Below are 13,976 nucleotides of genomic sequence, written 5' to 3' on the forward strand. Positions count from 1 at the left end.
CACTCCACGACTAGCGCACATTGATTAATTAATCATTGGCTACTGGATGTCAAACACTTGGTAATTCAGAAATAGGGTCAGATGAAACCGCTCCATGTTTCAATTAGCAGCAAGATATCTTACTTCCATACAGATATGACAGCACATAACGCAGCCTTTGATATATCAGTCGTGGAGCACGCACTGGTTGGTAAACGTGACCTAGGCACACTACCAAACTGGTAAATGTCGACAGATTTACACTAAAGCATAAAAAACCAAAAGGCAATCGTTTTTAATAAAATCAATATTTTTATTACAAACTTAAAAATATGAAACAGTATAAACATTACGAATTTAAGAGAATTTATCTCTCAGAAAGAAAGCAGACGGCGTAGACGACGTCCCGGGGCCTGCACGACGTCAATTCGACGTCAACGTCCTGTAACATGTTTCAACGTCATCGTCGTCATCTTGTCAACTAATTCTCTTTTGGCACGACGACAAGTCCAGTATAGTCCAGTCAGATATATACACGTAAAGTCCAGTTAGTGTTCATTTGCCAGAAGCCAAACGACATTCATTGTATTTTTTGTTTGTTTTTAAAACAAATTTGCATTACTGGGATCTGTGTATTATGTTGTTTACTTTGGAATTTGAAGAGTGTAGCAAACATGATATGAATTGTGTCTTAGTCATACTTTTATATTTAAAAAACAAAATTTTATTTATTTTTATTTTTTGAACAATTTTGTTAAAAAGATGACCAAAATGGTGACTGAAAGAATTAAAATTTTAAACGTATTTCGAAATTTGTCACATTTACAAAACAATTTACATTGTTATTTCCAGACGGAAAATTATTGTTATAGATGCATGTGACGTTATGTCTTGCTTAGTATAAATAATCCCATATTTCGGTGTAATGCAAAGTCACTGATATTTTCTTTTCGTTTTGTTTAAGAACGTACATGCCAAATGTTAATAAATAATGGTCTTCCCAATTTGGTACCATCGAATACAATTATATAGAAATTGCAACAAAATGGCGTTTGGACCGTCATTAATTATGAACACTCACTAGACCGAGTCTTAAGACAGTTATATAGCACACAACTACACATGGATGGCGGAATGCTTTCACTTAGCATACATTACAAAATGATTCACTTCCAGATTGAAATGCAGGTTGGCAATGCACACTATACATCTATCAGGGATTTGGAATGTAAAATGAGGTTGTTTATTTGGTTGTTTTATGAAATTAAAAAACAGGAGAGAATAAAAAAGAAGAAGTTGCACCAATAATAATATTAGTAAAATACTGGAGAATACAGCACTTGTGCTTTGACCTTGTCAAGGTCATGTTCCACGGTGGTGTACTGGAGAATACAGCACTTGTGCCTTGACCTTGTCAAGGTCATGTTCCACGGTGGTGTTTACAAGCCATCACGTCGCCCCTATCACTCAAGTCTAAATAAGCCACCATGAACAAGATCACGCAATAATATCATATTGCACACTTGAAATGTAGAAAACAAATCAATCATAACTGTAACAAGCAAAATTTCAATTGGAAAAATTGATCTTCAGTACAAATAAACTCTGTAAATCTATAACCACACTTCTTATGTGCGTGTAAATATAGACATATATATGTAAACTGCTAACTTACGAAATTATAGTCATTACAAAAGGTAAGCATCTTTTTTTCCAATATTTCACAACAAATACAAAAGATATAAGACCTTTGTACCCGAATTGAATGTCAATAGAAGAATACGAATATATATATACTCTCTCAATATCACTGTACAACGCAAAGATATGAACCACTTTTACAATAAAATTCCGTCAAAAATGCACAAATAAGCAGACGACGAAAATAACAAAAACAGCAGCTTCAAGTTGTAGTCGTCCAAGTGTAAATCCAATACACATTGGATAATTTGTTCCACTGAGTTGTGACGTCATTTTATAGCATGCGCATTATTTCTTCTTCTTTTTAATGCCTTCGTTCTGCTTACTAACATATTTTGTGTATTTCTGACGGTTTCAATAACAATAATATATTTCACAATGACTAGTCCTCACTCACAAAAGCCTTTTTGGGGCACTCACTTTCAAATACATTACAACTTTCATGGAAAAATATAAACAATCATCATCATGATCATATTTCTTTGGGTATATTTTCACAGATTCCACCTGTGACGTCACATATGAAAAACAAAGAAAAAAAAGTTATGATTCCCGAACGTTCAATATCACTGATGTGGATTGCCAGAAATCTGGCACCAATCACTTGTCGGGCAGCACATAATCAGTCAATCACGTGATAGATAACTTAAACCCAGTCACTTAATACACAAAATAATAATATTAATGATAATAATGTTAATAATATTAATTGTTTTTGTTTTTGTTTTTAAAAAAAAGGAGCCAGTCAGGAAATACACAGAACTGGAAAGCTGCCCTCTAGTTGGCGACAAGGAGGTGATGAAGCTGACCTGGATACGAAACTGGATTGATGTTGAGTCCGTCCATGAAAGACTTGTGGCCGTCTGGCGACAGGGAGTTGACGGGTGAGCTTGTGGAGAACGGGTCGTTGAAGCCTGGGTTGAAGCTGCCAGGCGAAAGATGCGACGGTGACGTGTGGCGGTAGAGGTCGCCCATGTAGGCGGCGGCGGCAGCTGCTGCTGTCTGCTGCTGCTGGAAAGGGTTGTGCTGACTCTGCTGCGCCTGAATGAGCAGCCGCTGTTGCTGGTCCACCATGAACTCGATCCTCTGGTCTCTCGGCGACAGGGACTGCGGCCGCTGTGGCGGCGACGGCACGCCGGCGAATGCGTTCTGCATCGCCGCCGCGGCAGCTGTGGAGCGCTGGCGGAAGAAGTTGCCGAACTCCGTTGGCGAAAGACGCGTCGGCCGCTTCACCTGGGTCTTCAGCTTCGTGGAGCCGAACTTCGTCTGCGCGAAAGTGGCGGCCGTGAACTTGGGCATCTCCTGTTCCTTGTTCTGGAAGATGGCTGGCGCTGGGCTGGCTGCCGCCGAGGTGAAGAGCGCCGTGGAGGGAGATGTGGACGTGCTCCACGCTCCCGATGAGTTGGATGAGGATGGGGAAAGACTGAGATTGTTCATTGAGGATGACAGCGAGTCGATCGGCTGGAAACACTGAGCCTCCGGGTTGAAGCCGCGGCTCACGGCCTGCACCTCGCGGTCTGCCGTCGTCTCCGGATCCTCCTCCTTGCGGTCGCTGTACAGGATCCTGATGGGGCCCTTCTCGCCGATTCTGTACGACACTTCTGATGGGTCGATCCACAGGGTCAGCTCTGCTGGAAGGTAACCTTTGACCTCTTCAATGTCAAGACCGGCGTTGAAAGCAGCCGTGATGATGACCGGGTCCATCTTCTCGCCGTTCACGCGGATGCAGCGGAACGCTGACCCTTTGAACGGTTTGTCTGGGTACCAGTGTCCCTCGAACTTCTTCTGGAGTCCCGTCTTTAGCTCCTGGCCAAACATATCGACCCTCCTTCGAGGAAGTTTGTTGTACAGGTAAGAGATCACGAAATTGAAAGCCACGGATACTTCCACATGCATTGTCAGTGTTCTTTGTTGTTGTTTTAAAATTATTTTTCAGAGTTCAAGGTTTAGCACAGTTGGATATATTCGTACGTCAATACTGTTTGGTATCGCTGAGAACTCGTTGGTTAAACGCCGATATGTGATGACCTGGAAAATATAAAAATAGGAATATTAAATGTCCTGAACATAATATATCAAATGGTTTACACTAAGGAACTCATTTAACATGAATTTCAAAAACTACCTATCCATATTAAAAATCAAATTCAAATCGCTACGGCAAGGGTGCGCAGGCTGGGGTGGATTAGGGAGTTCGGACAAAACTCCGGCTGAGGCTAAAACATGTTTTTACAATATGATATTAGACACTTCATATAAAGTGTAGACAAAAGGGTCTGCTGGGTTCATATCCAACCCCCCTCCCGAGTTCAGACCACGCTATACTCCCAGCTGTAAAGGGTTTATTAATTCTCTTTTCCAGGGCCCAGAGCACTCCCAAGACCATCCCTAATGGTGATGGAGATACGGAACTGTACAAACAACCTGATACCCTCGTATAAAGCGTAGACCTAGTTCAACGTTACTATTCTGAATAAGAGCGGCTGGTGATCTTATATAACATGTTTACAATACTGCAGCGGTATAAATCACAAGATAGTCTGTTAATTGACACTCGGTATTCGAATACTGTTCAGCCGTGTCCAGAATATATTTAAACTCGAGGTCGATATACAGCCGACTCGAACTTTTGACGTCACAGTTCGTGTTACGTAATAGTTACTATCGGAATAATAAAAGTTGTATCTATCAGTTACAGAACCTGTATTGCACCGGAGACAGTCCACGAAACGTCCAATAAATTAATAAGGCAGGATATATAACGAGCACCTGTCCACAGATAAATTACGTTTGAGTTTGCGGTGACACATGGTATTGTGTCAAGCTTCCATGAAGGTCTCTCAGCCAGGACTGTCATCAATATAGGAAAAATTATTATTTCTTTCTTCCTTCCTTCTTTCCTTCCTTCCTTCATTTATTTATTCAATTAAAATGAATTTTCTTTGCTTATATCCAATGAAGGTTCAAGCATACTGCCATTGGAGCACACCTCCACAAGCTGGACTGTGTGTCCAGGACAATGGTTGTGGAAGAAATCTTGTTCAAGTCTACCTCATTATCCGTCTATTGACAGTGAATTAAAACCCGCAGTATGTAGCAGGTTTCGAAAATAGATTGGCACTGCTGAATTTCTTGCAGCAAATACACACACATACACACACACACACACACAGAGAGAGAGAGAGAGAGAGAGAGAGAGAGAGAGAGAGAGAGAGAGAGAGAGAGAGAGAGAGAGAGCCACACAGCCACACAGACAGTCTCACTCACACATACACAACCACACGCACACACATACACACCAACACCAACACCAGCAGATGCAATGTAAGCGCTACGTACATCGATAAACAGAGTTTATTTGGCAAACACTCAACCCGAATTCCTCGTAAAGATCAGCACGTTTAAACTTGGAGAACGTTTGCAAATAGACGCCGCACAAGCGATCACAACAAACTGCCGCGGCAATACGTCTTGGTGTACGGGCAATGGCGCTCAGGGACCTGCATCAAGTCGTTGGACTTCTAGATGTGTGATGCAGTGGTGATGGGCGAATGGGGTGGATGGATGAAGGGAGGGAGGGAGTTTAGGAGATAGATGGAGGGAGGGCGTGAGAGACGGAGGGAGGAGGAAGGGCTGTATGGATGGGTAGCTGGGTGAGTAGGTGGATGAATGGATGAATGGATGAATAGATGGATTGATGTATGGATAGGTTTTGGGTGGATGGATGGAAGGAAGGATGGATGAACGGATGGATAGATGAATGGATGGATAGATGGATTGATTGATGGGTGGGTCTGGATGTGTGGATGGATGGTTGGATGGATATGGGTGGGTGGATGTATGGATGGATGGTTGGAAGGACCGATGGATGGATGGGTTGACAGACGTGTTGTACCTGGGGGGATGACAGAAAGTAAGTGGACTTGAAGTAACCTTTCTACACTGTTTTAACATAGCTGTTCGTTAATGTGCATTACCAACAACACATTTTAAAAAATAAAATCACTCGACGCCAGCATGCCAAATCCCCCCCCCCCCCCCCCCGGCCCCTCCACCTGCTCCCCTGGTAGTTTTCTGTGGCAGGAATTCATGCCACGCTGTTATTAATAGCAACTGCATTGGTGTGTTTATTTCTGCGTGTTTTACTCCCAGTGTTTTCGCACTAAGTAGATAGGCGAGCTCACAAGCTGTGCACCTCGCTTGACTAATGAGCAGATTGCGGAAGCATCTTCTTGTGGCTGATTAAAGTAAGTAACTTATCGACCTCGACCCGGTGGGTTTCTTAACCTCCCGCTGGATTCACGGGCGTGTAAAGCCACCACCCTGTAAAACCGGGCGTTCCCCTCCTTTCATTATCAGTGCAGCTGTCATGTCGTCTGCGATTTTGTAATATCAAACAAATTTTGAGTGCATTCAGAAAAGATATATTTCCTTTTACGTGTGTAATTATTAGTGTTCTTGTTATTATTTTTTTATTCAAGTATAAATCGAGAAAACAAAAACTCATAACAAACATAAACAGTGATGTTAATTTTGAAATATTAATGATCAAGTTGATAATAACAACAACAAAAAATGTCTATTGGTTAACACACCTCGATTTCCAGTCGATTAATATGCAATAAACAAGCGTACCAATCTCAGCGCTAACCGCATAACCACCGCCAAATCCACGTATTTATTAATACACTAAGTAATCTAGTCCCATAAACCACAGAAGAATACTATATAAAGTTAAATCTCGCGTATTGATTGACAACGAACAAAATTAAGCACTGGTATGAGAGAAAAGATACAAGCATTGATTTTGAGACGAGATTGATTCCAAAAATAGCACCACTGAATGATATGTCTTCGTCGTTATCGAATTTTCGTTACATCCACAGTTCATCAGATAGTGTATGATTTCAAGTAGTGTTATAAACAGTCATTTTATCGACAGCAGTAAACCATAATGAGATGTCTCTTTATACAAGTATTGACCCTACTTATCATACACTGTTATATATGTTATATATAACTTCGTTTTTTTACCATTGAAGTGCATACAACTTAGACTTATTGCACAAATTATCAATTTTAACAAATTCTATTTTTTTTTTTTTCTGATCGTCCAGAACCTTGGAATTTAGAGTCAGGATGTTCAATGCCAGGAGGACGTCTTAACTGTGGGATTCAACTTTTAGTAAAGAACAACATCTACCCATTTACTGACTTGTTAAGATTTCCACTCATATTAAAAGCCACAGCTTGTGTTTCTGTGTGTGTGGTAAACCACAAATAGAAGAATTCTTTCCTGGGGCAGATATAAGATTTGATCAACGGGAAAGCGAGTAAAATCGACCTGATGGATTCTTGAGCATTAGTGAAAGTACTTGTCCGCCCCTACCCAACCTTCAACAATCTATGCCAACGTGTTATTACCTGAAAATGTTTTTTTTTTTTTTTATCGAGCAGTTGTTTCTTATATTATTATTATTATTATTATTATTATTTTATTATGCATCTATGTATAACCTTTGTGTACATTTATGTTCAAGACATTTGGGCCCAAAGCAAATAAAGTATGTCATATGTTGCAAACACATTTCTGTTTAAACAACTGCTCCTGAAATGTCACTGTACTTATGGGCTTATGGCCTTGCATACAAATAAAGAATTGAAATTATATGATTTAAAAAACCACATTTGAAGCACATGTATACTATTTTCCCTCCTGCATCTTTTAAACATATAACTACAGGTAAAAACAATAATTGTAAACACATTTCATAGGAGAATCTGATGTTAAATATTTTGAATTATGACATATTGTTTTCGTATACTTTGTTTTTGTAACTCAAAATAACAGTGTTTCAATGTGTCGATCATTGAATAAGAAGGAAGGAAGGAAATGTTTTATTTAACAGGCGCACTCAACACATTTTATTTACGGATATATGGTGTTGGATATATGGTTAAGGACCACACAGATATTGAGAGAGGAAACCCTCTGTCGCCACTTCATGGACTACTCTTTTCGATTAGCAGCAAGGGATCTTTTATATGCACCACCCCACAGACAGGATAGTACATACCACGGCCTTTGTTATATCAGTTGTGGAGCACTGGCTGGAACAAGAAATAGCCCAATGGGTCCATCGATGGGGATCGATCCCAAACAGACCACGCATCAAGCGAGCGCTTTACCATAGGTCTACGACCCGCCCCTGGATAGAACGAGAAATAGTCCAATGGACCCATATATTGGAGTCGATCCTAAACTAACCGCGCATCAGGCGAGCGCTACACCACTGGGCTACGTCGTGCACTTTACATACGTACCATTAACCATCCCGTCCTCACTTTTAATAATTAATAGTTTATGAATACGTCAGTACCTCGCTGTGATTTCACAGACGTTCGCGACTAATTGTTGATCAATAACTGATGAAATGTTTCCCGTAGTCTCAGTAAATTTACCGTTAGAACCATTAACACACATAATAACCTCACCATGTATTAAAACCATCGCTCATTATAATCTTTTTATAGGGTTTTATCTGTTTAATAACATCTTTATATCATCACCACACAGTATTACCCCTTTATATAAATACCTAGGATTGATTATTAATATCGTTTTATCACAATGTAGTTCAAATATAGATCTTTATACTCTGCTAATGACCCCATTCATACATAGATAATCACTGAAAATAATCCAATATGTATCTGTGTTTTAAAATAATCCTATATTTATCCATTTGGCATAATCCTATATTTATCTCTTTGACATAATCCTATGTTTATCTCTTTGACATAACCCATTATCTATCTCTTTGAATTAATCCTATATTTATCTGTCTTAAAATAAACCTATATTTAATCCATATGTGTTTTCATCGTTGCGTAGGTTCTATTCAAGTGCGTGCGTACTGTTTTAACATGCTCATATACCACAGAGGTTTCGAGTATGTCTGCCCCAGGGTTCGGCCTCTGAGATGCCAGGGGTCCAATCCGGGGCAGAGTTTTCCATTCAAGTATGTCTGCACCAGGGTTCGGCCTCTGAGATGCCAGGGGTCCAATCCGGGGCAGAGTTTTCCATTCAAGTATGTCTGCCCCAGGGTTCGGCCTCTGAGATGCCAGGGGTCCAATCCGGGGCAGAGTTTTCCATTCAAGTATGTCTGCCCCAGGGTTCGGCCTCTGAGATGCCAGGGGTCCAATCCGGGGTAGAGTTTTCCATTCAAGTATGTCTGCCCCAGGGTTCGGCCTCTGAGATGCCAGGGGTCCAATCCGGGGCAGAGTTTTCCATTCAAGTATGTCTGCCCCAGGGTTCGGCCTCTGAGATGCCAGGGGTCCAATCCGGGGCAGAGTTTTCCATTCAAGTATGTTTTTTTGTTTTGTTTCTCTACAATCTGTATTTCGTACATAAATGTAAATATCTCTGTATATGCTGTACGTATTCTGTCTTTATTCCCATCACTACCTAGAGGTATTATCGTTTTTCTATTCAGCCTACATTGCCCACACAGCTGTAAATATCGCGGTACATGTGTTACATATTTAAATAATTTGCCTGTATTCCAAACATACCTAACCTGTATGTTAACAGAGAAGCCGGCCCTATCTGAAGATATTACCATCTAGACTATCCCGTTGTGTGCCATGTGATCAAACTGCAAGCAGCTGTCGATCCAAACAGAGCGGAGTTCACGCAGGTATGCCGGCCATGTTTGATTAGCACTCACACATACATACATCTGCTCAAGACGAGGTATCGATCCCGGGGACCCAGCCAGCCAGCTGATAGTGTTAGTAACGCGTTCATCGAGACTCCGTATAGCATGTTAGTGTGACCCCGACATTGTGAGGTGCAGTCCAGTGAATTTAGAAACTTGGGTGAGGGGGAGTATGTTCTGGGATTTTCTTCAAATGCCTTGCTTACTCGTAACGTATAATGAATTTACCTTTTTTTTCAGCTACACGCTCCTTAAAGAAAAAAAATCTAGGTCTGCTCTGGTAGTAAACAAACGTGCTTGAATAATATGCTTTCTTAGTCAGTTAGGTTCGTATCTCAATGTCAGCTCCAACTCATTACACCTACCTCCCCACCCTCTCTCTCTCTCTCTCTCTCTCTCTCTCTCTCTCTCTCTCTCTCTCTCTCTCTCTCTCTCTCTCTCTATATATATATATATATATATATATATATATATATATATGTAACTATCTATGTAACTATATATCTATCCATATATCTATCCATGTATCGATTTATCTATCTATCTATCTATATCACACTAACCATTACGTCTGTCCTGACTAGAGACCAGACAGTCCAAACAACTGCCGTGTGTACTCAGGACAGTGTGCTCGAACCTCAATACACAGAGAATAAACTCAAATGAATAAACACTCTCCGACGTGTGAAACGAAACCCGCCGAGTAAATAACTTCACTGTACGTCATTCTTTAACTCAGCTTGAAATGGGAGAACGCTTTATCTAATTGTGAGTCCAGTTTCAATTAGTATGTCTAACTAGTGGGAAATCGATACAGGGAAAGCAATGAGAGTTTTGCAGTCAACACGCCTGTGATACACATCTGATATGTACAGTGTACGTGTGCGGACGTGTATAACAGTATGTGTTTCGTGTGAAGGTGCGATTAACTGAAACGAAACACGAAATGTACACGTGAAATGTAATATGCATGTACATGTACAGTGAAACCAGTTTTAAACAGCCATCTAAAGACATCTCCATCAGATTTTAAACCACTGTTTCTAATTGGGTTGGGTTGCTAATAAACAACTTCCACTGACGTAGATACATATAGACCCACCCTCTGCAAATAATCCTAGATCCGCGCCTGTTAAACAAGAAAAAAAATCATTGGGTCCACTGACGGGAGTGGATCCTACGAGCCTTCTCATCTCAGTTGATAACACTCTATCTGTAAGCTGTATATCTTGCCGACTTAATAGAGTACCAAAAAGAATGCTCTGAAAAAAGGTGGCTGCATAATACAGTTTGGTTTATGTTACTAGTATATCAGCTGATTAAAATATTTTAGTAGCTTGCCAAGTCCAGACCCTAGGTAATCTAAAAACGCATGACACATTTGGATAAAATTACAAGTGGTCGCTTGATGTAGGTGGTTGTTTAATGCGGGTTCACTGTATATGTACTGCAAAATCTACTGTTCTGTTAAAGTCTCGTAACAAATATACTGTAAAACAGTAATTCGAATGACACTTTTTCTTTACAGATGTATACTGTTACGAGAAATAAGTAACTCCGAAATGAATATTTAGTGTAACTAAAGATACAAAAGAAAAAGGAAATATATTATATATTAACCGTATGCTTCTAAAAACAAAGTGTTAGTGTATCATTTGAAAGGAAGGAAGGAAATGTTTTATTTAACGACGCAGTCAACACATTTTATTTACGGTTATATGGCGTCAGATATATGGTTAAGGACCACACAGATATTGAGAGAGCAAACCCGCTGTCGCCACTTCATGGGCTACTCTTTTCGATTAACAGCAAGGGATCTTTTATACGCACCATCCCACGGACAGGGTAGTACATACCACGGCCTTTGACATACCAGTCGTGGTGCACTGGCTGGAACGAGAAATAGCCCAATGAGCCCACCGACGGGGATCGATCCCAGACCGACCGCGCATCGAGAGAGCGCTTTACCACTGGGCTATGTCTCGCCCTGCATCATTTGAAATATGTGTAAATGTTGTTAAAGAACCATATGGTATAACTAATACTGCATTGGTGTTCACTGAACTAGTGAAACCAACTGTATTACGATCGCGTCCAAACTATTAGCTAGTGTAGAGAGAGAGAGAGAGAGAGACAGAGCTACAAAGAGAGAGGGGAGAGACATTCAGATATCGAAACAGAGAGACAGACAGATACAGAGAGACGGAGACACTTAAAAGTTAAAGTTTGTTTTCTTCAACGAAACCACTAGAGCACATCGATTAATGGATCATTAGCTGTTGGATGTCAAATATTTGGTAATTTTGACACGTAGTCTTCAGAGGAAACCCGCTACATTATTTTCCATTAGCATCACTTTCCAACGAGATAGAGACAGAGAGGCAGAGAGGAGAGAGAAGAAGAAGAAGAGAGAGAGAGAGAGAGAGAGAGAGAGAGAGAGAGAGAGAGAGAGGGGGGGGTATATTCACAGAGAGAAAGAAAGAGAGAGAAAGAGGGAAATAGAGGGGAAGAGAGAGAGAGAGAGACAGACAGAGACATAGATAGCGAGAGAGACAGACAGACAGACAGACAGACAGTCAGACAGACAGACAGACAGGCAGGCAGGGCGAGGAAGAGACAGACAGATATTCAGAGAGACTGGAATGATAATAAAAACACAACTAACGTACAATGTCACTCTTAAGCTTTGTATGAATATCAATTAATATGTGTATGTATTTTAATATCACGTTCAAGCAATTTTAATTACTGCTCAAACCCTGCAATCTATATTATCATCATTATTATAATTATGACGACAGACGGACGCACCTTCGATTCGATTCGATTAATCAACGTGCAGGTTATATCTGTGAACCCTGCAGAAGATCTGTTAATGATTCGTATGCCAATGTAAGCGAGCGACCACAACCGGAGAATATATTTAGCCCATTGACGTAGGTTGCGACGCAATCTATCAGTGGTAAAACCTTGTAAGGCCGCATGTTGCCGGTAAACAACTAATAGCGGAGAAACATCAATAAATTTTTCAGTAACACACTACAGCCACTTAACACAAAAAAACTGCTGCAAAATATTTTCAGCATAAGACAAAATAAGTAGATGTTTATAATAACTGATATTGTTGATCGCATACCATATGTTTTCTAATACAACATATTGTTACACAAAAAAATAATAAACGTAAAATGTTGCTAAGAAAATGTAGTAAATGAAAACCGCTTACCTTTTGGTAAAGTTTTTTTTTGTCCAGTAACACAAAAACCACTTGAGTAATACTGTAGTTGTATATCGCCAAGGATGTGGTATGTATAAATGTAGAAGATGAAAATCACACTAATTGTCAGAGCACTATATCGCCGGTGCGTACTCCCCGTTCACTTCTCTTACATTGCATTCAACTGTGTGTGAGAAGGTTATTTAAAGCCTGTCGGCTGCTAAATATTCATAGTTTGCTCGGCGGACGAACACACTAACCGCAAGTAGTAACCGCTATTCTGCGTTCCTCAAAATAACGTAACTCACTATATTCCTGATTGTATAACTATATTAATTGTTATAACAATCATCATCATGCAATTACACATTTTTAATTAATAAATGTCATTAGTGCAATACTGCCCGGAACTATTTGACGCCGCGCAATGACATGGACATATACAACGAAGTGCAACGGTTCATTCATTTCTTTTCGCCATGTCTGTAGCGTATCAGCTGTTACGAGTCCAATTTACGTCGATATTTAGCGATAATAGCAGTGGACCTTTTTATCGAATAATTATCGGCAGATGACGCTGGTGCTTGGAACAATGGATCGCCCACCCATGTTATTAACTACACAATTCGACACCGTGTTTGTAATTGTAATGTTGTTTGTTGTGATGTAGCTGTATATGGTGGGTCATGGCTATGCAACAGTTTGTCTATTTTCTAAAATCAAATGATGGCCAGGTACTGTAGATTCGGACCTAAGGGGAGGTGTGTGGGGAGGGGGCAGGGGACCCGTCCCTCCTTACATATATTCAAGTGTCTCTTTCTTTCTAGTATTTTAGTTTGTTTTGTTTTTGTTTTGTTTTTGTTTTGTTTGTTTTGTTTGTCTTATTTTTTTTCACTGGGTTGCCCTTTTCACGAGGTGTGGTCCCATATGTCCTATTCCTCTTGGTCCCCAAACAGTATTTCCTGGATCCGTCCCTGTTCTGTGTTTTAAAGGCACATATTTTCCTAAATCTGACGTCATAGATCTTTATTTTATTTTGTTCCAGTTCATTCGAGACATTAAACTTAAATAAGTATGACTATCAAACGTTACAAGAAGAAACCGGATGTACTAATTGGAAATATACAAGTTTAATATGGTGGGTGAACAACCAGAATAATCAAACTAAAAGTATGTGGCATCAGATTGAAGAAAGTGTGTGTGTGTGTGTGTGTGTGTGTGTGTGTGTGTGTGTGTGTGTGTGTGTGTGTGTGTGTGTGTTTCATATACAGTACATAACGACCCTAAAATTTGGAAATTGAAATTTTGTTTACTCTTGGCTCTCTCGAGCCCTGACTCCACATAAACAACGAGCAGGA

The 13,976-nt window shown here is 40.2% G+C and overlaps 2 protein-coding genes across 2 annotated transcripts in view; one reads left to right on the forward strand and one right to left on the reverse strand.

Moving 5' to 3' along the window:
• LOC121379807 overlaps positions 1–427 on the forward strand; it is a 41,632-nt gene extending 41,205 nt beyond the window's left edge. Inside the window, exon 2 of the mRNA XM_041508458.1 lies at positions 358–427. Coding sequence (XP_041364392.1) covers positions 358–427 — 70 coding nt within the window. The remainder of the gene's footprint in view (positions 1–357) is intronic.
• LOC121378425 (protein Tob1-like) lies at positions 272–12,783 on the reverse strand. Its single transcript, XM_041506599.1, has 2 exons — positions 12,628–12,783; positions 272–3,708 (listed from the first exon to the last, which is right to left on the reverse strand). Exon 2 carries the CDS (start codon positions 3,574–3,576, stop codon positions 2,458–2,460), a length of 1,119 nt encoding a protein of 372 aa, XP_041362533.1. The 5' UTR covers positions 3,577–3,708; positions 12,628–12,783; the 3' UTR covers positions 272–2,457.
• Positions 12,784–13,976: the final 1,193 nt, after the last annotated feature.

This window comes from Gigantopelta aegis, chromosome 8 (assembly GCF_016097555.1).
Source record: "Gigantopelta aegis isolate Gae_Host chromosome 8, Gae_host_genome, whole genome shotgun sequence".
Taxonomy (NCBI): Eukaryota; Metazoa; Mollusca; class Gastropoda; order Neomphalida; family Peltospiridae; genus Gigantopelta; species Gigantopelta aegis.